Source organism: Chanos chanos, chromosome 8 (assembly GCF_902362185.1).
Source record: "Chanos chanos chromosome 8, fChaCha1.1, whole genome shotgun sequence".
NCBI classification, from domain to species: domain Eukaryota; kingdom Metazoa; phylum Chordata; class Actinopteri; order Gonorynchiformes; family Chanidae; genus Chanos; species Chanos chanos.
Genome location: NC_044502.1, coordinates 763,148 through 789,428, shown reverse-complemented (window position 1 = coordinate 789,428; position 26,281 = coordinate 763,148). Strand labels below are relative to the sequence as shown.

Below are 26,281 nucleotides of genomic sequence, written 5' to 3'. Positions count from 1 at the left end.
ATACCAACAGCTCCTCCAATCACAAAGTCTCTACAAACAAAACATCTCAGGTCATACCAACAGCTCCTCCAATCACAAAGTCTCTACAAACAAAACATCTCAGGTCATACCAACAGATCCTCCAATCACAAAGTCTCTACAGACAAAACATCTCAGGTCATACCAACAGCTCCTCCAATCACAAAGCATGAAAACCAAGAGCTTTATGGTCCACTGTTTAAATTAAAGGCGGTACAGTGGCGCAGTGCTGTCGCCTCACAGCAAGAAGGTCTCGGGTTCGATTCCCGGCCGGGCGGCCAGGGTCCTTTCTGTGTGGAGTTTGCATGTTCTCCCCATGTCTGCGTGGGTTTCCTCCGGGAGCTCCGGTTTCCTCCCACAGTCCAAAGACATGCAGGTTAGGTGAATTGGAGACACTAAATTGCCCCTAGGTATGAATGTGTGCCTGAGTGTGTTTGTCTGTGCGTCTGCCCTGTGATGGCAGACACACAGGGTAAGGTATACACTGGGGTAAATTAGACACAGGGTAATGTATACACAGAGTGTTTCTCGCCTTTCGCCCTATGAGCGCTGGGATAGGCTCCAGCACCCCCCGTGACCCTAATCAGGATAAGCAGCTTAGATAGTGAGTGTTTAAATCAACTTCCACCTGTGTTAGGTCTACAAACCTGATGTAACAATTTTCAATTCAATTTGATTCAATTCAATTCTGTACAATTCAACTTTAGTCTAGTCTAGTCTGGTCTCATCTTGTCTAGTCTAGTTTAGTCTAGTCTAGTCTAGTCTCATCTTGTCTAGTCTAGTCTAGTCTGTTTGTGCAGTGTCACGGGATGCCAGTGCAGTTGGTACAATGTGGTGAAAAGCTGTACCGCATACTGTCCCTACACTCTGCTGAGACTCTCCATCTGTCAGACCTTTATGTCTTAATACAATCACACATAGATGTCTATGTGAGACACATTACTCTATTTCACTGGTCATCTTCGGTGTATACACGACCCTGTGTATGCATTAACCAGTGTACACATTACTCTGTTTATACATTACCCAGTGTCTAAATCATCCTGTGTATACAATACCCTGTGTATACATTACCCTGTGTCTACATTACCCTGTGTATACAATACCCTGTGTATACATTACCCTGTGTCTAATTTACCCTGTGTATACAATACCCTATGTATACATTACCCTGTGTCTAATTTACCCTGTGTATACAATACCCTGTGTATACATTACCCTGTGTCTACATTACCCTGTGTATACATTACCCTGTGTCTAATTTACCCTGTGTATACATTACCCTGTGTCTACATTACCCTGTGTATACGATACCCTGTGTATACATTACCCTGTGTCTACATTACCCTGTGTATACATTACCCTGTGTATACATTACCTTGTGTATACATTACCCTGTGTCTTCATTACCCTGTCTATACATTACCCTGTGTATACATTACCTTGTGTATACATTACTCTGTTCCATTGGTGATGCTCTCTGTGTACATTAGCCTGTTGCACTGGTCATGCCCTGTGTCTGTCACATGGCCAGAAAACTCAATCCGCATTATAAATCCAAATAGACCGCCAATACTATGTATGGTCAAAGAAAACACTATTGTAACTTGTACAACTGAGTTTACAGGCCCAGGACACGGGAGACTATACCATCAACACAGCTGAGTGCATATGTCCAGTACAGATGAAGGTATAAGACTGGCACAGGTGAGTGTTTAAGACCAGTATAGGTGAGATTATAAGACTAGTACAGGTGAGGGTATGAGACCAGTACAGGTGAGTGTATAAGACCAGTATAGGTGAGTATATAAGACCAGTACAGGTGAGTGTTTAGGACCAGTACAGGTGAGATTATAAGCCTAGTACAGGTGAGGGTATAAAACCAGTATAGATGAGTGTATAAGACCAGTACAAGTGAGTTTATGGGACCAGCACAGGTGAGTGTATAATACCAGTACGGGTGAGGTTATGAGACCAGTACAGGTGAGTGTATAAGACCAGTACAGGTGAGTATATGAGACCAGTACAGGTGAGGGTATGAGACCAGTAGAGGTGAGTGTATAAGACCAGTACAGCTGAGGTTATGAGACCAGTACAGGTGAGTGTATAAGACCAGTACAGGTGAGGGTATGGGACCAGTACAGGTGAGTGTACGAGACCAGTACAGGTGAGTGTATGGGACCAGTACAGGTGAGTGTATGAGACCAGTAGAGGTGAGGGTATGGGACCAGTACAGGTGAGTGTATGGGACCAGTACAGGTGAGTGTATGGGACCAGTAAAGGTGAGTGTATGGGACCAGTAAAGGTGAGTGTATGGGACCAGTACAGGTGAGTGTATGGGACCAGTACAGGTGAGTGTCATATTTACCGTTAGGTAAGAGCTGTGGGGGTGGCTGCTTCTGGACACTTCTCTCCCCTGTACACACACACACACACACACACACACACAGACACACACACATACACACACACAGAGAGACAGACACACACACACACACAGACACACACACACACACACAGACACACACACACACATACACACACAGAGAGACAGACACACACACACACACAGACACACACACACACACACAGACACACACACACACATACACACACAGAGAGACAGACACACACACACACACACATACACACAGAGACACACACACACACACACACACACACACACACACACACAGACACACAGACACACAGACACACACACACACAGACACACACACAGACACACACACACACACACATACACACAGAGACACACACACACACATACACATACACACACACAGACACATACACACACATGCACACATATACACACATACACATACACACACACACACGCAGAGACACACACACACACACACACATACACACACACAGATCGCACAGACACACACACACAGACACACACACACACACAGACACACAAAAGAGTAAACACAGTTAATGTTCACTTTCATCTACTATCATCCATTGCCTAGTTTTTTCTTTTGAGTTTAATATTCGTCTTTTTTTCATTTGCAGAGATTTTTCCTAAATTTTAATGAATTTTTCAGCCTCTCCTCCCCGCTGACATGGCACGAGCAGTTACACACACGGTTCTCTGCCTCCGTCTGGCACCTCGGAGAGGCCATGTGAGCCAAACACACTCTCTCTCTCTGCCATGTGTCAAACTAACCAGGGCATTTCTCTCCCATTAAGATCTCTGATGGTGATCCACCGTGAAAGCATCACTTCAGCCGACGGACAGAAACGCCCACGTGTGGAAAATCAGATTTGAGTGGATTAGGGCTGAGTGAGGCTGATATTCTGACTGCAGAAACAGATTTCGCTTTACATCTTAGAATGTTCTCTGTTGCTTGGAGATGAAACTACACTAAAACAAGGTTATTTAAAATGTTCTATCAAAACATTTTCTGTCAGTTTCCTACTGATGTACAATGGGACCGTCAGAAATGTTCTTCTGTAATATAGGAGTGACTGTATCAGGGAGTTTTTCCCCGACACTGACACCCTGGGCTTGCTCACTGGGGGTCTAGGCACCGATCGTTGTAAAGCTGCTTTGAGAGAGTTTTTGATTTTGCAAAAACAGCGACAGAAATAAACCTGAAGTGTCAGTCAGAGTGGAGCTCCCCAAAACAGAGCACTCTTTCCATTCAATACAAAGGCTCGCTACTGTTTCCCCACTGGAGGAGTCACATCAGGGGAGTCACTGAAGGAGTCACAGCATTTAGGTGGAGTGGATGACACTGTCTTTATGAGCAAACACTAAAGTTATCAGAGCCAGTGAAAGGTCAGGTGTGTAAGCACAAGGTCAGGTCAGGTATGTAAGCACAGGTCAGGTATGTAAGCACAGGCAGCCCAGTGCTCGCTGTGCCAGGGGACTGAGGAGAAATTCTGCTAAAAGGCTAAGGGAAGAATGAAAGCACGGAGTGCACTACTCATATTATGGCTTTTAACAGAATTGTTGTTGTGCTGTGCTGTGCTGTGCTGTGCTGTGCTGTGCTGTGCTGTGCTGTGTGTTGTGTTGTGCTGTGCTGTGTTGTGTTGTGTTGTGCTTTGTTGTGTGTTGTGCTGTGCTGTGCTGTGCTGTGCTGTGCTGTGCTGTGCTGTGTTGTGTTGTGCTGTGTTGCGTTACATTGCATTGCGTGGTGTTGTGTTGTGCTGTGCTGTGTTGTGTTATGTTGTGTTGCGTTGCATTGGTGTTGTGTTGCGTTGCGTGGTGTTGTGTTGCGTTTCGTGCTATGTTGTGCTGTGTTGTGTTGCGTTGCGTTGGGTTGTGTTGTGTGTTGTGTTGTGTTGTGCTGTGTGGTGTTGTGCTGTGTTGCGGGTTATGTTGTGTTGCATTGCGTTGCGTTGTGTGTTATGCTGTGCTGTGCTGTGCTGGGTTGTGTTGCGTGGTGTTGTGTTGTGTTGTGCTGTGTTGCGTTGCGTTGGGTTGTGTTGTGTGTCATGTTGTGCTGTGTTGTGTTGTGTTGCGTTGGGTTGTGTTGTGTGTCATGTTGTGCTGTGTTGTGTTGTGTTGCGTTGGGTTGTGTTGTGTGTTATGTTGTGTTGTGTTACGTTGCGTTGGGTTGTGTTGTGTGTTATGCTGTGTTGTGTTGTGTTGTGTTGTGTTGTGTTGCGTTGTGTTGTTTTGGGTTGTGTGTCATATTGTGCTGTGCTGTGTTGCGTTGCCTTGCGTTGTGTGTCATGTTGTGTTATGTTGTGTTGTGTTATGTTGTGTTGCGTTGGGTTGCATTGCGTTGTGTGTCATGTTGTGTTATGTTGTGCTGTGCTGTGTTGCGTTGGGTTGCGTTGCGTTGTGTGTCATGTTGTGTTATGTTGTGCTGTGTTATGTTGTGTTGCGTGGTGTTGTGTTATGTTGTGTTGTGCTGTGTTGCGTTGCGTTGGGTTGTGTTGTGTGTCATGTTGTGCTGTGTTGTGTTGTGTTGCGTTGGGTTGTGTTGTGTGTCATGTTGTGCTGTGTTGTGTTGTGTTGCGTTGGGTTGTGTTGTGTGTTATGTTGTGTTGTGTTACGTTGCGTTGGGTTGTGTTGTGTGTTATGCTGTGTTGTGTTGTGTTGTGTTGTGTTGTGTTGTGTTGCGTTGGGTTGTTTTGGGTTGTGTGTCATATTGTGCTGTGCTGTGTTGCGTTGCCTTGCGTTGTGTGTCATGTTGTGTTATGTTGTGTTGTGTTATGTTGTGTTGCGTTGGGTTGCATTGCGTTGTGTGTCATGTTGTGTTATGTTGTGCTGTGCTGTGTTGCGTTGGGTTGCGTTGCGTTGTGTGTCATGTTGTGTTATGTTGTGCTGTGTTATGTTGTGTTGTGTTGTGTTATGTTGTGTTGTGTCATGTTGTGTTATGTTGCGTTGGGTTGTGTTGCGTTGTGTGTCATGTTGTGTTATGTTGTGTTGTGTCATGTTGTGTTATGTTGCGTTGGGTTGTGTTGCGTTGTGTGTCATGTTGTGTTGTGTTGCGTTGGGTTGTGTTGCGTTGTGTGTCATGTTGTGTTATGTTGTGTTGTGTCATGTTGTGTTATGTTGGGTAGTGTTATGTTGCTTTGTGTTGCGTTGTGTTGTGTTATGTTGTGTTGTGTTGCGTTGGGTTGTGTTGTGTGTCATGTTGTGTTATGTTGTGTTGTGTTATGTTGTGTTGTGTTGCGTTGTGTGTCATATTGTGCTGTGCTGTGTTGCGTTGGGTTGCGCTGCGTTGTGTTGTGCTGCGTGGTGTTGTGTTATGTTGTGTTGTGTTGCGTTGTGTTGTGTTATGTTGTGTTGTGTTGCGTTGGGTTGTGGTGCGTTGTGTGTCATGTTGTGTTATGTTGTGTTGTGTTATGTTGTGTTGTGTTGCGTTGTGTGTCATATTGTGCTGTGCTGTGTTGCGTTGGGTTGCATTGTGTTGTGCTGCGTGGTGTTGTGTTATGTTGTGCTGTGCTGTGTTGTGTTGCGTTGGGTTGTGTTGTGTTGTGTGTCATGTTGTGTTATGTTGTGCTGTGCTGTGTTGTGTTCCGTTGTTTGTCATGTTGTGTTGTGTTGTGCTGTGTTGCGTTGGGTTGCGTTGCGTTGTGTGTCATGTTGTGCTGTGTTGTGTTGTGTTGCGTTGGGTTGTGTTATGTTGTGTTGTGTTGCGTTGGGTTGCGTTGTGTTGTGTCATGTTGTGTTATGTTGTGTTGTGTTGCGTTGTGTGTTGTGTTGTGTTGCGTTGGGTTGTGTTATGTTGTGTTGTGTTGCGTTGGGTTGCGTTGTGTTGTGTCATGTTGTGTTATGTTGTGTTGTGTTGCGTTGTGTGTTATGTTGTGTTATGTTGTGTTGTGTTGCGTTGGGTTGTGTTGCGTTGTGTGTCATGTTGTGTTATGTTGTGCTGTGCTGTGCTGTGTTGCGTTGCGTTGCGTTGTGTGTTATGTTGTGTTATGTTGTGTTGTGTTGTGTTATATCAGCTGAGACTCACCCACACACGTCTTGCCGTCAGAGTTCAGAGCAAACTTCATGTGGCACGCACAGCGCGGCCCAAAGTCGGTCTCCTCACAGATGTGCTGACACCCGCCGTTTCCATAGTTACACGTCACTGTTGAAGAAGGTTTAATGACAGGTACAAACTGTTAGCGCATCACATCCTGCCTGGATGATTTGTTTCCACAGCTGAACCATAACTCTCCTTCCTGAATCCCACGGCAACGCGAGGGAAGATGTTGTAATGCATAATGAAGCAGATGAAATAGTGCAGATAAAATATTCAGACACTGATGTGAATCTGGAGGTTGGGGATGAGTGAAGATGAGGATGATGAAGATGAGGAGGAGGAAGAGGAGGAGGAAGGTGAGGGTAATACTCACGCTTGCAGTCCCTGTTGTTTCGGGTGAGCTGAAATCCTGGGCGGCACTCACAGGAGATGCCGCCCTTGGGGTTTTCCCGACAGATATGGGCACAGCCGTGGTTTTTAACCATGCATGTCGGCCCGTCCTTGGCTCCATCGAAACGCACTGAGTGTGTCAGACACAGAGAGGGAAAACGAGAGGAATGCTTCAGTCAGGCCACTCCTACGCCCTCAGCAAAGGAGCACATGTTAACACTGATGCCAGAACAACGTCCAAAACCAACTTCAGCGTCATTAAGTTTTGCTCATGGCAATTGTATCTGTATATAATACGTGTGTGACATTGGATGTGGCTGACAGGGCAACTGTAGGTGCTCAAGGCTCAGTCTGAATGTTTCATAATGGAATTGTTCTGTAACAGAACTGTTTTATAATAGCATTATCTATAATGGAATTGTTTTATAACGGAGTTGTTCTACAATGGAATTATTTATAAAGGAATTGTTTTGTAATGGAATTATCCTGTAACGAAGTTTGGCCACTCACTGTCTTTACTTTATAGCCTCAGATTTTTATCCATGGCCCTTATAATACATTACTTTTCCTTCAAGAACCCATAACAGCCATCGTTTTCATTTTTTCCTATTCTGTTTTTAACAAAAAGGACATTTGCAAACCAGGCCATTTCTCCAACATCACCAAATTAGTCTGAATATAGTATCAGTGGTTCCAACTTCAATAATTATCAAAAAATCTTAAAGTTTTAAATGTTTACTGGCAACACATGCCAATCTAATTGTGAGGACCAAAACCTCCCTATCCCATCAACACAGCAAGGACAGTGTGATGACTGACAGCTGCCCTGGACCCTGGAAAAAGGGACATGTTTTCTGCTGTACAGGTGGGCAGTCAGCGTCTGTCTGCTGCTCTGTGGACTGCAGAGTAGTCTATGTTTCGGTGATTAGTGCGTAGATGCATTCCGATGTTTTATGTGCGTGTTGGGGAGCAGAGCTCACCTTTGGGCCTCTGTATGCAGGTGTGCTGGTTGTCACTGAGGAGAAACCCCTCCGTACAGCGGCACTCGTAACTCCCCATCATATTCACACAGACCTGCTGACAGCCTCCATTCCCTTCAGAACACTCGTCCACATCTGCCGCAGAACAACACACAGCCCCAGGCATGCGTCACGCTGCAGTCAGATATTACATTAGGGCCATGCACACACGGAGAACATGACTAGGCCTTTGGGCTCCGTGACTCTTACCCTTTATTAAATGAATGAAAACATATGTACATTTATTCATACATACTAAAATTATGACTTTTCCCCAAACGTGTTTACATATTCATGCACGCATTCACTTTGTATTTTTCATTATACTCATTTATTTATTTATTTATTTATTTAATACAAATGATTCTTTATTTTGGCCTTGTTGTCTCCTCCATGCATGAAGAGCCACACCTTTCTCTTCCTCTTCTTCTTCTTCTTCTTCCTCTTCTTCTTCTTCTTCTTCATTCATTCATCATGACTTCCTTGGGCTGTTTGTTGTTCTTCTGGATCTTGGAGTTCCTATCAGGATCCTTGCTGTTTGTTCAGTTCTGTGGAACAGCTGACCATTGGGTGTCCAGGGCCCTGTTCACTACTGGGATGTCCTAGTCCTTCACATTTCAGATCTTTTGCACTTCAGGTTGCAGGTCCTGGTATATGCTGGTTTTCTTCTGTGACACTCTTGTCATCTGGAACTGTGATGTCGATGATCACTGCTCTTCTGGGATCTTCTGGGATCTTCCTGTTGGCTCTGATTTCCATGTCTGACATGATTTTTACCCTCAGGTTTATGCAGCCATGGCCTCCAGATGCACTGTGATCTGGCAGTGCTCACAGATGGTCCTATGTACCAGTGGTGCTATGTCTTTGTTCTGCCTCTTTAGGTTCTCAGGGTTGGTAACCTTCTGGCATCAAGTCAGTAGATGTGTGACTGTCTCATCCTGTTCCTTGTGCAGTGTACACTCTGTGTCATTACTGACGTTCAGTGTTCTTGCTGTATGTCACATGGTGTTCAGTGCCTGGTCCTGTGCTGAGGTGATGAGAGCCTCTGTTGATGCCTTGAGACCCGCCTCCATCATCCATCTGTGTGTCTCTTCCACACTGGTTTGTTCTTCTACCTGTTTTCGGAACTGACCGTGCAGGGTCTTCTGTCTCCAAGTCCTAATGTTGTCCTCCATCTGTCCCCCAGGCCTTGGCTCCTTCGTGGGGTTTCTCATACCGCCCTCTCAGGCCGATTGCCTGGACGGTTGTGCCCCAGCCTTTCTTGGGGGACCATGTGTACTCAGCCAGACTGAGTTCCTCTGCTCTGATGGCTGTTTTTAGATGTTTCAGAGGCCTCCTCTTCCTTGGTCCTGGGTCACATAGAGGCAGTGGATGTCTGCCCTTGTATGGAGGGCTCCTTACATGGTCATCAGTTCCCTTGTCACTCAGTCCAATCCCTGTTCGTATTCCACTGCTCATCAGATGATTCCTCCACTGTAGCTTATTACTGGGGGGGGGTCATAGCTGTTAATCACTTGGACCTTGTTCAATCCATTGAGCTTGGACTTCATCAGTCTATGTTTGTAAGCGCTTGTGTCTGTTTTTTTGGTCTCCTCTGACAGGTTCCCCTGATGTTGCCATATTCCGAGGTACCTGACACCTGCAGGGTTGATGTATCCTTTGTTCAGATTAATTCCCTCAGTACTAGTGATCTTGCCATGCTGGCTGAGTCTAGCACATCTATGGAGCCTGAACTTCATCCTGATGCCATTTGAGAAGGTCCAAACTGTCTGGATAAGGGAGTTGATAAGGGAGTTGATAAGGGAGTTGATAAGGGAGTTGATTTCATCTGCTGATCTTCTGTTTGCCTTGCTCCTTCCTGCTCATGGGAGAGGAAGTTCTTCCACTGCAGGTACTCAATGACGACGTCTGCAGTTATTCCAGAGAGCAGCTTCCATGTCCTTGATAGGCAGGTGTTGGCTGGCTGGTTGTTGCTAGGGGTTGTACCCATTTCTCAGTTTGGGAGAGGGACACACAAACACACAGTGTGTAAGTCTCTATCTAACAGACACGCAGACACATGGTGTATAAGTCTCAGTCTAACAAACACAGACACGTGGTGAGTAAGTCTCTATCTAACAGAAACACGGTGTTTAAGTCTCTATCTAACAGACACACAGACACGTGGTGAGTAAGTCTCTATCTAACAGACACACGGTGTGTAAGTCTCTATCTAACAGACACACGGTGTGTAAGTCTCTATCTAACAGACACACGGTGTGTAAGTCTCTATCTAACAGACACACAGACACATGGTGAGTAAGTCTCTATCTAACAGACACACGGTGTGTAAGTCTCTATCTAACAGACACACGGTGTGTAAGTCTCTCTCTAACAGACACACGGTGTGTAAGTCTCTATCTAACAGACACACAGACACATGGTGAGTAAGTCTCTATCTAACAGACACACGGTGTGTAAGTCTCTATCTAACAGACACACGGTGTGTAGGTCTCTATCTAACAGACACACGGTGTGTAAGTCTCTATCTAACAGACACACGGTGTGTAAGTCTCTATCTAACAGACACACGGTGTGTAAGTCTCTGTCTAACAGACACACGGTGTGTAAGTCTCTGTCTAACAGACACACGGTGTGTAAGTCTCTATCTAACAGAGAGGCTGAGCCCAGCCTGTTTGACACGCATGAAATCCCTGAATACAGAGAAACACCTGTGTACATGGCTCTGCAAATGAGCCATTAAAAACCAAGCAGTTTATGCTAAATGGCTTAGGACAGAACCCTATAATTACATTTGTGTGTGTGTGTGTGTGTGTGTGTGCGTGTGTGTGTGTAGCACGGGTAGAGATAAAGGCAGTAGGGAGGGGTGTGGGGGGTGAGAGAAAGAGAGAGAGAGAGAGATTCTTTGACAGATATGTTTTAATGAGTGACGGGGGACAAGGCTTGTTGTCATTAAGATCATTAAAAACATAAACAGTCTGTTATCAGCATTATTAATTATTCCCTTTGGACTAAACAATAACATGACTAACTTCCACCACCACTGGCTTCCTTCCTCCCAAATCCCAAATACTTCTGTGTGTGTGTGTGTGCGTGTGCTTCAGTGTGTGTGTGTGTGTGTGCGTGTGCTTCTGTGTGTGTGTGTTTATGTATGTGTGCGTGTGTGCATGCGCACGTGCGTGTGTGCGTGTGTGTGTGTGTGTGAGCGCAGTGTGTGTGTGTGTGTGAGCGCAGTGTGTGCGTGGCTTTGTGAGACCACAGAAACACCTCTGCCCTTATTACACAACATCAACATTCCCTTTGTCAACAACTGAGTAAAATGCCTGTTTATTTATTTGTTTTCATTGTGCATGACAATCAGATCGTGACTGCTTTTGAGAACTTTGCATTAGCACTGGAACAGAAGACACAGGAGACAGAAGGCTACATGTTTTTCACTGGTTTATCTGGAAACCACTAAACTGTAAGCTGAATTTATTTCATTACATAACATACACAGTACACACTAACATTCTATTCATCTTAACACACAACCACACCCATCATATTCACCTACATATACACACACATACACATACATACATATACACACACATACACATACATACATATACACACACATCATGTTCACCTAAATACACACACAAACATGCGCACACACACTCATACACACACACACGCGGTACTCACCTAAACAGTTATGCCCATCGTGTGCCAGGTGGAAGCCATCGTAACACGTGCACCTGTAATTTCCAGGGATGTTGATGCACTCGTGAACACATCCACCGTTATACTCACTCGCACACTCGTCAATGTCTGTGGGAGAAGGAGAGGGGACGACATGAAGAGTGAGGGACAGCATGTTTATCTGGATGAATCATAGTAACATCAGGGCTCACAATGAGGTCAAAACGGACAGGTTCAGGATGCGGTACTCAGTAGTTAAACACAGACACTTTGCACTGAAATCGGCTTGCGAGAGACTCTCAGGCGACCAGCTGAAACAACAGGGCCTTAGAGCAGAGCGTGTCGATCGAACGCGCTGCAGAGATGGACCGCGTCCAGGGGATGCAGGTCAAACCATTTCGCTTCCCACATCATTTAACGTAAATGAGCGTGTAGCCGCCCTGCTTCCCTTTGAATTCTCTGCAGCACCGTGAAAAGGAACAGCCCCTGCTGTCTCTCATCAACAGACATGCTTTCACCATTCACCACTGATCACTCACACTGTTCACCACTGATCACATATCAGTCACACTGTTCACCACTGATCACATATCACTCACACTGTTCACCATTCACCACTGATCACTCACACTGTTCACCACTGGTCACATATCAGTCACACTCTTCACCACTGATCACATATCACTCACACTGTTCACCACTGATCTCACATCACTCACACTGTTCACCATTCACCACTGATCACTCACACTGTTCACCACTGGTCACATATCAGTCACACTGTTCACCACTGATCACATATCACTCACACTGTTCACCATTCACCACTGATCACTCACACTGTTCACCTCACACTGTTCACCACTGGTCCCATATCAGTCACACTGTTCACCACTGATCACATATCACTCACACTGTTCACCATTCACCACTGATCACTCACACTGTTCACCACTGATCACATATCACTCACACTGCTCACCACTGATCACATATCACTCACACTGTTCACCACTGGTCACATATCAGTCACACTGTTCACCACTGATCACACATCACTCACACTGTTCACAACTGATCACACATCACTCACACTGTTCACCATTCACCACTGATCACTCACACTGTTCACCACTGGTCACATATCAGTCACACTGTTCACCACTGATCACATATCACTCACACTGTTCACCACTGATCACACATCACTCACACTGTTCACCATTCACCACTGATCACTCACACTGTTCACCACTGGTCACATATCAGTCACACTGTTCACCACTGATCACATATCACTCACACTGTTCACCACTGATCTCACATCACTCACACTGTTCACCATTCACCACTGATCACTCACACTGTTCACCACTGGTCACATATCAGTCACACTGTTCACCACTGATCACACATCACTCACACTGTTCACCACTGATCACACATCACTCACACTGCTCACCACTGATCACATATCACTCACACTGTTCACCACTGATCACACATCACTCACACTGTTCACCACTGATCACATATCACTCACACTGTTCACCACTGATCACACATCACTCACACTGTTCACCACTGATCACACATCACTCACACTGTTCACCATGCACCACATATCACTCACACTGTTCACCACTGGTCACATATCAGTCATGCTGTTCACCAGCCTGAACAAGTTTACAGGCCACCATACAGTCCTACAGACATATCAGAGTTTTTATAAAATTTTCATTTCCTTTCATATCACTTTCCATTCCAATGGCAAATTTCTATGGTTTTTTAACATTATTAAGTTGGCTTGAAAAACCAAACACATTTGTCATGAGACAAAGCAACATATGCTTTAATGACAGAACACTGTGAACACATTGCCATAGCAACCATTCTGCAACACCCAAGGTATTAAAACTGCCTCTCCTTCTCTCTCTCTCTCTCTCTCTCTCTCTCTCTCACACACACACACACACACACACCCCACTGTAAACACACAGTAATGGTTAAGCCAGTTAAAACAGGTGATCTCTCTACCATAGTAAACCTTATCGATTTAATGACACATTTACAAACACATTCCAGTCACTGCATTCAAGACACTGGCAACACAGTTCATCCGCTCTGGTCAACTGTACTGGTCAAAAGAACCAAAGCCGATTCACCGATCTGAGCTGCACATTAAAGCACTGATCTGCCTTAGCCATGCTTTATTAAACCTACAGACACAGGACAGCGGTGAACAGGCAAAGCTAAGGAGACCAGTCATACAGTCAGACGACTCAACCCTCCGTCTGTTCTCAACAAGCAGAGCAGCACATGTGTGGAAGAACCCTACAGACAAGACAGCTTCTTCTTCCAGGGTGTGGTCTGGGTCAAATCAGCCCCTCAGAGTGTAATGTGAACGACAGTAAACAAAAAGCCATTCTGAATAATCACACTCATTCTGCACTGAAGCGTTTCCAGCCTTATGGGAGCGGTCGTTTCCAGGGTGACGCAGCCAAATGACGCAGTTTCTCAGGAAGAAAGGCTCTAAATGTAAATGCAACTATTTGTTTTATTGACTATTTATTTATCTATTTAATCTATTTATTTATTCTATTTATTTAATCTATTTATTTATTCTACTTATTTAATCTATTTATCCATCCTTCTACACATAAAAGCTAACATGGAGAAAAACATATTTTCCATGTGATGAAAATGTGCTGTGTCATTTATAAACACATTTTTGTTCTTTTGTATTAAACCTTTGGCATGGCTACTGATAAGACACTGTAGGTTTAATAAGACATTACTGGTTTAATAAGACACTGTAGGTTTAATAAGACACTACTGATTTAATAAGACATTATTGGTTTAATAAGACATTACTGGTTTAATAAGACGTTACTGGTTTAATAAGACACTGTAGGTTTAATAAGACGTTACTGGTTTACTAAGACACTGTAGGTTTATTAAGACATTACTGGTTTAATAATACATTGTTGGTTTAATAAGACACTACTGATTTAATAAGACATTATTGGTTTGATAAGACATTACTGGTTTAATAGGACACAACTGGTTTAATAAGACACTGCAGGTTTAATAAGACACTACTGGTTTATTAAGACATTATTGGTTTAATAAGACACTGCAGGTTTAATAAGACACTACTGGTTTATTAAGACATTATTGGTTTAATAAGACATTATTGGTTTATTAAGACATTATTGGTTTAATAAGACACTGTAGGTTTGATTCAAGAAGGGTTGAATCGAGGGCAGCTGGACTTCGTTTGTAGATACTGGAAGATGTTTCACCTCTCATCCAAGAGGCTTCTTCAGTTCTTGTCTTCTTGAATGTGTACGGCACAGTCCAAGAAAGCCAAGTTCTCGTTCCTGGAGTCCTTTCGTGTGAACTTGGTGTTACTGTCCACTGAGAGGTGAAACGTCTTCAAGTATCTAAAACCAAGTCCAGTTGCTGTTGATTCAGCCTTTCTTGGATAACCATGACCTGGATGACTGAGAATCTTCACAGACATGTTGGTTTAATATGACATTATTGGTTTAACAAGATACTGTTAAGTTTCAGTGATTACACACACACACTGCGAACAGCGAGCAGTGAATTGGTCCTCTGCATTTAACCCATCCATACAACACACAACAGACGCGGGAGCAGTGGGCAGCATTCCTCCGCGCCCGGGGAGCATTAGGGTTAAGTGCCTTGCTCAAGGGCACACAGCCATGGATGTTGGGCCTGGGAATCGAATCGGCAACCCTCCAGTCACAAGCCCGGTTCTCTAACCTTTAGAGCACGGCTGCCCACTGTAGGTTTAATAAGTCATTATTGGTTTAATAAGACACTATTGATAGGGTTGGGAACCGAAACTCGGTTCCAAATTAGAACTGAATCGAAAATGCCAAGTACCAGGTACCTGTAAAAAAACTGAATTTCAGTTCTGCTTATCGGTTCCTAAACATGATAACCCTTCATTATTGCAAAGAAAGGCTACATACCTGCAAGGACATACATAGCTATCTGCCAGGACCTGTCTATGTGACTATGTCACGCATCAACACAACAGCAGATCCAGATAGCAGCAGAACTCATCTACATAGAGACTACACCCTATTAATACCACTGTACCGAAACTGGCTGCAGTTCACCTAGAGGCCTCAATGAATGGGAGTGAATGGAGCTAAATGGCCAAAATAATTATTTACACCTGCTTCTAGACAAAAAAGCCCAAATTTTATTTTAGTTTTGGCAAATAGTTTAGTTTTTGAGCATTTAAAAATCAATAAAAGACACCTGCATATGAAGCAAGATTTGAACTGCGGCCTGTTTGAATTGCATAATGTCGAGCTACCGTATGGATTTGTCGGAATACTGAGACAGGCAGCACACATGTATTTCTGTTTAAATCAAGCACTTATAGACTTTTGTCTATAAGACATGTTGTCATGTGGGGTTTTTTTAGCAAGCGTGCCAGCTAGCCCTGCTAGAATATAAAAATATATTTATGATTCCCCTTCATTTATAACTCCTCATTGAAATGTTATCCCTGTGCATTTTTATAAGCTTCTATCTGTTATTGTAACGCACACTGACAGACTGACAAAAAAACAAACAAACAAACAAACAAACAGCAGCTCGACTTGAAGAATCTCAGTCGACTAACGGGTCTCCAACAGATGATTCGACTCGTTGACTTTCAGTGGACAGCCCTAGTAGGTTTAATGAGACTCTACTGGTTTAATGAGACTCTACTGGTTTAATAAGACATTATGGGTTTAATGAGACTCTACTGGTTTAATGAGACTCTACTGGTTTAATAAGACATTATGGGTTTAATAAGACACTATGGGTTTAATAAGACATTACTGGTTTAATAAGACATTATGGGTTTAATAAGACATTATGGGTTTAATAAGACATTACTGGTTTAATAAGACATTACTGGTTTAATAAGACATTATGGGTTTAATAAGACATTACTGGTTTAATAAGACATTACTGGTTTAATAAGACACTACTGGTTTGATAAGACACTACTGGTTTAATAAGACACTATTGGTTTAATAAGACACTATTGGTTTGATAAGACATTATTGGCTTAATAAGACACTGTAGGTTTGATAAGACATTACTGGTTTAATAAACTGGTTATGGTGACTCACAATGGGCAATGAAAGGTAAGAGCTGCCTACAGACGTACAGAAATTTGCTATGACTAATGAGTGGGTCAGACAGCAGATTAACACAGCAGATTAATTAACACCGGCGGAGCTGTCCCTTGTTAACTAGGAAGGGTTTTGGGGAACATTCATGCATCTGAGAATGATCCTCGTATGGAAATTATGAGACTGTCGGTGGTAAGGTGCTTTTGGGAAACCCACTCCTGCTTAGTTTGGAAAAATACCATTCCTCTGAGTCTGGGTAGCATTTTAAATGTGGCAGTTCAAAAAATACAGCAAACTATTATTACTGGATTTGTCTGAGCCAGACTGCAGATTTTCCCAAAAGTTAAAGTTCCTGCTGTAGTCCTTTACTGCAAACTGAATAAATCAATTATCATCTCATATAAATCAGTAATCAAATCAAATCAGTCAAGTTTACTCAACTCTCTCTTTCATCAGTACACAAAGAGAAAGAGATTTTTATATTTTTTGGTAGAGACTGTGTGATGTTAAATAGAGCAGAGAGAGAACTGTACAGAGAGTTTGACATTTTTGTCAACACTGTTCCCTTCCCCCTTCATCTGAGGTCTGTGTGTTTGTGTCTGATGGAGTTTATGTGAGGTCTGTGTGTTTGTATCTGATGGAGTTTATGTGAGGTCTGTGCGTTTGTATCTGATGGAGTTTATGTGAGGTCTGTGTGTTTGTGTCTGATGGAGTTTATGTGAGGTCTGTGTGTTTGTATCTGATGGAGTTTATCTGAGGTCTGTGTGTTTGTGTCTGATGGAGTTTATGTGAGGTCTGTGTGTTTGTGTCTGATGGAGTTTATGTGAGGTCTGTGTGTTTGTGTCTGATGGAGTTTATGTGAGGTCTGTGTGTTTGTATCTGATGGAGTTTATGTGAGGTCTGTGTGTTTGTATCTGATGGAGTTTACCTGAGGTCTGTGCGTTTGTATCTGATGGAGTTTATCTGAGGTCTGTGCGTTTGTATCTGATGGAGTTTATGTGAGGTCTGTGTGTTTGTATCTGATGGAGTTTATCTGAGGTCTATGCGTTTGTATCTGATGGAGTTTACCTGAGGTCTGTGCGTTTGTATCTGATGGAGTTTATGTGAGGTCTGTGCGTTTGTATCTGATGGAGTTTATGTGAGGTCTGTGTGTTTGTATCTGATGGAGTTTATCTGAGGTCTATGCGTTTGTATCTGATGGAGTTTATCTGAGGTCTGTGTGTTTGTGTCTGATGGAGTTAATGTGAGGTCTGTGTGTTTGTATCTGATGGAGTTTATGTGAGGTCTGTGTGTTTGTATCTGATGGACTTTCTGAGGTCTGTGTGTTTGTATCTGATAGATGTGATGAGATCTGATGTGAGTGTGAGGTCTCAGGTCATTCCAGGTAAAGCAGACACAGTACCTTCACAGTGGTGTCCGTCTCCTTTGTAGCCTGACTTGCAGATGCATTTGTAAGACTTGGCTGTGTTCTGACAGATGGCATCAATACTGCAGGTGTCCAATGCTTCTGCACACTCATCCACATCTGTGTGGAAAGACCACAAAGAAAGACCAACCTTGTTATGGCTTTACACCTCTGTGTTCACAGATGTGAGTGATGGTCTAAGACTAGACAAGATTTATTCACTGACCAATTTGTCTGGGTTATGGAGTGATGATTAGTTTTCATTCTTAAAAAAGAAGCTGTCTGTAATTTTTTTAAGTCTTTACTTTAGTCACTGAGACTAAACACGTCACAAAATATGAAGGCACTGCAAACATGATTCAGAAAGTCTTTTCATTGTCTGTAACAAAGTTCATCATTGTCAATCAGGACAACGGCCAGATCATACATTCCACAAGAGCAGAGCCAAAACAAAAACCGTTTAAAGCAGACGCACCGCCTGACTGGTGTGTGAAGAATGAGAAGTGGCTGTGTCACACAGGACTCCCTCATCTCACACAGGACTCCCACATCTAACACAGGACTCCCTCATCTCACATAGGACTCCCTCATCTCACACAAGACTCCCACATCTCATACAGGACTCCCACATCTCACACAGGACTCCCACATCTCACACAGGACTCCCTCATCTCACACAGGACTCCCACATCTAATACAGGACTCCCTCATCTCACATAGGACTCCCTCATCTCACACAAGACTCCCACATCTCATACAGGACTCCCACATCTCACACAGGACTCCCACATCTCACACAGGACTCACACATCTCACACAGGACTCCTTCATCTCACACAGGACTCACACAGGACTCCCACATCTCACACAGGACTCCCTCATCTCACACAGGACTCACACAGGACTCCCTCATCTCACACAGGACTCACACAGGACTCCCTCATCTCACACAGGACTCCCTCATCTCACACAGGACTCCCACATCTCACACAGGACTCCCTCAACTCACACAGGACTCACACAGGACTCACACAGGACTCCCACATCTCACACAGGACTCCCTCATCTCACACAGGACTCCCACATCTCACACAGGACTCCCTCAACTCACACAGGACTCACACAGGACTCCCACATCTCACACAAGACTCCCACATCTCACACAGGACTCCTTCATCTCACACAGGACTCACACAGGACTCCCTCATCTCACACAGGACTCCCTCATCTCACACAGGACTCCCACATCTCACACAGGACTCACACAGGACTCCCTCATCTCACACAGGACTCCCTCATCTCACACAGGACTCCCACATCTCACACAGGACTCCCTCATCTCACACAGGACTCCCACATCTCACACAGGACTCCCTCAACTCACACAGGACTCACACAGGACTCCCACATCTCACACAAGACTCCCACATCTCACACAGGACTCCTTCATCTCACACAGGACTCACACAGGACTCCCTCATCTCACACAGGACTCCCTCATCTCACACAGGACTCCCACATCTCACGCAGGACTCCCTCATCTCACACAGGACTCACACATCTCACACAGGACACACAGGACTCCCTCATCTCACGTGGGACAACAGTTCACATTTCACACTAATTGACAGGACATATCCTTTCCTGTGGAATCATGGGTTTTACTGATTCTTCCATTCGGACTTTTGTGGAGTCCACACTGATGCCAAACGGTGCTGGTGTCAGGACAGGGGGCTGCCAGAGGGGGCTTTTCCTGAGCTGGGTTCAAGGGCAGACTGACTGAGGGGTAAATGGTATGTTTGATGAGGGGCAGATTGAGGGGTAGATGGTATGTTTGGTCAGGGGCAGATTGAGGGGTAAGTGGTATATTTAGTGAGGGGGAGATTGAGGGGTAAGTGGTATATTTAGTGAGGGGGAGATTGAGGGGGAAGTGGTATATTTGATGAGGGGCAGATTGAGGGGTAAGTGGTATATTTGATGAGGGGCAGATTGAGGGGTAAGTGGTATATTTGATGAGGGGCAGATTGAGGGGTAAATGGTATGTTTGATGAGGGGCAGATTGAGGGGTAAATGGTATGTTTGGTGAGGGGCAGATGGACTGAGGGGTAAGTGGTATATTTGGTGAGGGGCAGATTGAGGGGTAAGTGGTATATTTAGTGAGGGGGAGATTGAGGGGGAAGTGGTATATTTGATGAGGGGCAGATTGAGGGGTAAGTGGTATATTTAGTGAGGGGCAGATTGAGGGGTAAGTGGTATATTTGGTGAGGGGCAGATTGAGGGGTAAATGGTATATTTAGCGAGGGGCAGATTCAGGGGTAAGTGGTATATTTAGTGAGGGGCAGATTGAGGGGTAAGTGGTATATTTGGTGAGGGGCAGATTGAGGGGTAAGTGGTATATTTGGTGAGGGGCAGATTGAGGGGTAAATGGTATATTTAGCGAGGGGCAGATTCAGGGGTAAGTGGTATATTTAGTGAGGGGCAGATTGAGGGGTAAGTGGTATATTTGGTGAGGGGCAGATTGAGGGGTAAGTGGTATATTTAGTGAGGGGCAGATTGAGGGGTAAGTGGTATATTTAGTGAGGGGGAGATTGAGGGGGAAGTGGTATATTTGATGAGGGGCAGATTGAGGGGTAAGTGGTATTTTTGGTGAGGGGCAGATTGAGGGGTAAGTGGTATATTTAGTGAGGGGCAGATTCAGGGGTAAGTGGTATATTTGGTGAGGGGCAGATTGAGGGGTAAATGGTATATTTAGTGAGGGACAGATTCAGGGGTAAGTGGTATATTTGGTGAGGGGCAGATTGAGGGGTAAATGGTATATTTAGTGAGGGGCAGATTCAGGGGTAAGTGGTGATGTTTAGTGAAGCGGGGGGGGGGGGGGGGGGGGGGGGGGGGGGGTGTGAGGGAAGTGGCTTGCGAGGCCCAAGGTGCACAGTTCAAACATACACCAGGGCTGCAGCGTGAGCTGAATCGCTCTGTGTTTGCCCAAACCCCCCCCCCTCACTGGGTCTTCTCCCCCCTTCCGCCAGCCCAGCCACAGAAATAGCCTCTCTCAGAGGGAAGGAGCCCTGCTGGTGCACAGTCAAGGCAGAATGGCTGTTTTGTTGTGGTGTTAAAGCTTTTGAGAGTGTTCCATATTTTACAACTCGAACAGAACTCGTACGGCGTCAGAGAACCAACTCTCTCAGCTCAGCGAAGTCTCACTTTCGTAAAGGACAGATACATGTTTAAAAGAACAATAATCTTGTTTTTTTTTGTTTTTTTTTTCTTACTAAAACCACTCCGTTATTATGACCTAAGTTACATCAGGTCACGGTGACACTGTCTACACTGATAACGTAAAAAAAGATGCTGACTGAGTTTTTGTAGTAGCTGAGTGAAACTGGCCAAAACCGTGAGGACAATCTGAGAAAGACGTGACAGAGAAAAACCTCTGTCATCAAAACATGAAGATCCTCTGTCATGTCTGAGATGGATCTGAAGTCCAAAAACATGCAGTCACACAGACTCTGACACTACACACACACTCTGACACTACACACACACTCTGACACTACACACACACTCTGACACTACGCACACACTCTGACACTACACACACACTCTGACACTACACACACACTCTGACATGACACACAGACTGGCTGAGCAGAGAGTGAAACTTAACGAAATGCAGACGTCAGTGTGAGGGCAAAATTTAGCATCTCCACCGTTTCCACCCTAATCCCCCGCAGCTAATGAAGGAACACAGTGTGTGTTGTCTCTTTGACTCGTAAAGAAATATTGCCTGCTTCCATTTGGGATATTTTCGTTTGACTTTCAGGTGGTAAAAAACTTTTCCAACCAACAGTTGTTAGTACTACAGTTGCTATGATGTGAAGGCTTAGAGTTGAGCAGGCAGAACATTTACCAAGGTTTGTTTTTCTGAAAGGAAAACATATATACAGGGCAAAAAGCCGATAATTATAGCTCTTCCCTGTCTTTGGTTTTGTTCATTCTCTTTTCTGTGCTTACCTTACTTTGGTTTGGATTGCAGCTTTTGTTTGCTTTTAGGGTGGAAACATAAAGATTTGGAGAGTAAGTTTTCCTTGATTGCTTGAACACATTTTTCTTATTAGATTAAAGAGTTAGCACATTAAATTAAAATGTTTACAAACTATGATAGTGTAGTTGAAGGCTACACTGTTAAAAGATTTCAAAGATTTCCCTATTTCAACTAGATCTCCTTCTCACTCTCTCTCTTTCTCTCTCTCTCTCTCTCTCTCTCTCTCACACACACACACACACACGCATTTTTAGAGTGATGTGTCAAAAAAAGCCTTGTGTGCAAAATTCTTCTGTAAAATGCAGCAATAGATTTGTAATGACAATTTGTCGAAAGCCAAAACCATGTTACCAAGCCATTCATCAACACCAAAGCCACCAAACACGCAACAGATCCACGGAACTTCACCAAAACAGTCCATCACATCGTGGGACCACATGACTTCATCAGAACAGTCCATCATGCTAACCCTAACCCTAACCCTAACTATGGCAGAGCAGTCTCAGCCCCTCTGGGACGGACAGACCTGAGCCCAGAGAATAAGATAAAGAGGAAGGGACATGAAAGGCTGATGGTGTGTGGACTCGTCAGTGTGAGATGAGCGGGGATTTGAGGCTGTATTCTGGGCCACGGACAGGCATCCTACTGACACAGTACAATAGACACTGCTCTTCCCAGAACAAGAGCTTTAGATGAAAACCAAGAGATACAGCCAAGAAACAGGCCATTACTCATGATGCTTACAAGCCTTAACCCCAAACAGAAAGCATGACAGAAGAGGCTCATTTCTCCTGTTTATCAGATCAGATTACTAAGGATAAGAGATGTATCCTGAAAAAGTGGGACATATCTCAAACACATGGCCATGTTATGAGCACAGTTTGATCTGTGACTGAATGAAAACCAGAGAATGTTAAACTTTTGGTTTCAGTTTCCTCTGACCCCCTGAGTCTAAGTGTGGTAGCATGTTCTGAGGCCGTTCACTGCGGAAGGGAGAACCCCAGCACTTCTGACTGATAAAACACAACACCTCAGACTCTTAATGAACAGTGTGTGTCATATTAACCAGGCCACCTGGCCATCGAAGGGTTAAACCACTGCCGGTAAATTCGCCAAAGGCCCTGTCATTTTCACGGCCTTGTACCAGAGCGTTATCTGCTTGTCGGGGCTTCGTCTTGTGCGGAGCTGTTGCTTTCTGCTTTTGACTGACTTCAGAGGACTTGGCAGCTTCCCACTGTAACAAGTGATGGGTCATTCCTCTTCCACTCGCTCTTTTCCAACGCATCATTAAAGTGAAGTGCACCATCGAAACAGGGCTCTTTTTTTCTGCCCCTGACTCCCATCCTGCTCTCTGAGTCCAACATTTCCCCTCAGTAAAGATGTGTATTTCTCTTCAGACCCACTGGAGCAGATCAGTAAAGATGTGTATTTCTCTTCAGAACCAGTGTATAAAACCCAATGTACAAAGCAGTGCATTCAACTCAACCCAAAGCCGTGCGTTCAACTCAACCCAAAGCCATGCGTTCAACTCAACCCAAAGCCGTGCATTCAACTCAACCCAAAGCCATGCATTCAACTCAACCCAAAGCCGTGCATTCAACTCAACCCAAAGCCATGCATTCAACTCAACCCAAACACGTGCATTAAACTGCTGATTCATTCAAATGAAATGTCCCAGTTTTGTCTTCCTCACAGTCCAGGCTGGTAGAATAAACTATGTAAAAATGCACTGTTCTGTCTCTGAACTTCATCCTGTACTCACTGGCAAATCCATCACTGTAATTTAATTCAGTTTAACAGAAATGAAAGATCACTTTAACCAAACTCTGTTAAATTCAGTCTAACTGTCTGATTCACTGCACAAGCCTCCGGTAAGCAAACACTGTAAAATACAAACTTTATGCTGAAAAACTTTCTGTTTGGACTCTAAATAAATGAACTAATTAAACTCTGGAAGCGTTGCAGACTTTTGCTCCTCAGGCCATGGAGACAGACTGGGGATCAGTGTTTCCGTGTCGAGGACTCAAAAGTCTGTCCCACCATTCTGACTCACACGTCAGCTCCTGTAACTTTTGTAATTGCTTTCTGGTGGGAAGGTAAAGTAAAGAGACAGAATCTATTAGCTGTGACTGAACATGTCTCTTATCAAATCTGTTACACCACAAAAGAACTGTAAGAGGTAAAAACAACAGTCAGCCAGCATGTAGCACCCATGTTGCTCTATGAGTGTGTGTGTGTGTTTCTGTGCATGTGTGTGTGTGAGTGTTTCTGTGTAAGTGTGTGTGTGCGTGTTTCTGTGTAAGTGTGTGTGTGTTTCTGTGCATGTGTGTGTGTGTGTGTGTTTCTGTGCGTGTGTGTTTCTCTGTAAGTGTGTGTGTGTGTGTCTGTGTGTGTTTCTGTGTAAGTGTGTACCAATTTTACTTCAAATGGCTCCACAAACTGTTTGCAAATTAAGACTTACAGGAGGCACTTAACAAACCCATTAAGATGTCAGTGAACTAAATCTTTGTTTTGTATTAAACTAAAACTGCCTGTTGATTGGCTGTTCACATGCACCCTGTGCTACATGGTTTTAGTCTCAGATGCCAGTCTATTGACTCAGCGTTTACCCTGCCGGTACACACACGGCTGGAGTGAGGAGAAGATTTCAGTGCCAGCCAAGCGTAGCTTTACTCTCTCACTCCGCTCAGAGCTAGGGCAGGGCGTCCTTCCATTACCACGCACACAGACACTGAGGTAAATCAGCGAATGAAACCTCTCTTATGGACCAATGCCTTGGGTGGTTGCATTATAACACTTGTCTGTGATGAAACAGTTTGACTCTAAGAAAAAATGAATTGTATTTTTTGACAGCTGAACAACATTAAAGACTAACAAGGTCCTGAAAGGCCCTGAATCTGTTTGTATTTATTTAAGGTAGCACTTAGCGCCATTACAGACGTTACCCACCGAACTGATGGTGTGACACGATCCTCTCAGCAGGTAGCAATTAACTAACTGACTGCAGCTTTTTAGAGTCACCAAACCGACTTTAGGAGAGACCAACGCTGTAATTACGGCATAACAGCCTGGTTTGTTTTTAGCAGTTTCTGGCCGTGGCAGGACGAGGCCGCGTGGTGTCGTTTGTCATTCCTTTTGTCTTTTTACAGTGTCATAATCTATTTGTATTCTCAGTGCATGAGAGAAAGAAAGCACTGCAGACAGACAAGGCAGACATATGGCATTCCATATAACTGCTCAAAATAACCAGCCAGAGCAGGAACCGTTTGTATAAAAACCTTCTCCTCGCCCATCTGCTGGGACATGGCATGGTCACAGGGACTTGACACGATTTGAAACTGCAGGGAACTGCATTCCCACGGCTGTGTTCTCTTCAGATCCACTGCCTGGCCGTGGCGTGGCCACCCTGTCCCGTTCAGTTACACCAACAGTAAAAACACAAACAGTAAGTTCATGGGTCATGTGGTCCTGATTCCTACAATGTCATTTTGCAGTGTCTTACGGTAAACACATGCACCCGTCTCACTGCACATCTCTCCCACAGACTCTGTGCCTTTAATCACCAGCTCTCTGTAGCACAGCACTGCAGTCTCTTCACTGAAAGAAACAATCAGAGCGAAAATGAGTGACGGTGTAAGCTAGGTCAAGGCAGGTAGACTGCTCCTTTTGAAACAAGCATGGCAAACAAGTCGATAATGAGAACTGGGAATGCAGTCTCCAGCAGACAGACACGTACAGTCTACCCACACATGCAAATTTTACACCTCAGAGTTTAATCTGTGTTTAATCTGATAAAAGCCGATCACCTTCCTCAACGTTAGAGACGTCACAGATTATCTTCCAAAAGGCAAAGTGGCCAGTCATTGGGAATCGTTGATTATATGACTGCAGCAATCTCTAGGTTTAGTTCTGTTTGAGACTCTAACAGCTGAGTCCTGTATCAGAGTTTTACAGGTCGATGACAGAGAACAGAGCTGCTCTGGACTGATCTGCTAAAGATACAAGTTTTCAACTGCTTTGCTGTATCGTTCTCTACAAAATCAAAACTTGTTCAAGTGATAAAAAGCTGCCAATGTTTTTTTAATAGATAC

The 26,281-nt window shown here is 44.3% G+C and overlaps 1 protein-coding gene across 1 annotated transcript in view; it reads right to left on the bottom strand.

Moving 5' to 3' along the window:
* scube3 (signal peptide, CUB domain, EGF-like 3) overlaps positions 1–26,054 on the bottom strand; it is a 42,531-nt gene extending 16,477 nt beyond the window's left edge. Inside the window, exons 1-8 of the mRNA XM_030781689.1 lie at positions 25,997–26,054; positions 25,438–25,596; positions 18,146–18,268; positions 11,576–11,701; positions 7,847–7,981; positions 6,850–6,996; positions 6,465–6,581; positions 2,387–2,434 (exon numbers count right to left, since the gene is read on the bottom strand). Of these exons, the coding sequence (XP_030637549.1) occupies positions 2,387–2,434; positions 6,465–6,581; positions 6,850–6,996; positions 7,847–7,981; positions 11,576–11,701; positions 18,146–18,268; positions 25,438–25,596; positions 25,997–26,054 (913 nt within the window). The remainder of the gene's footprint in view (positions 1–2,386; positions 2,435–6,464; positions 6,582–6,849; positions 6,997–7,846; positions 7,982–11,575; positions 11,702–18,145; positions 18,269–25,437; positions 25,597–25,996) is intronic.
* Positions 26,055–26,281: the final 227 nt, after the last annotated feature.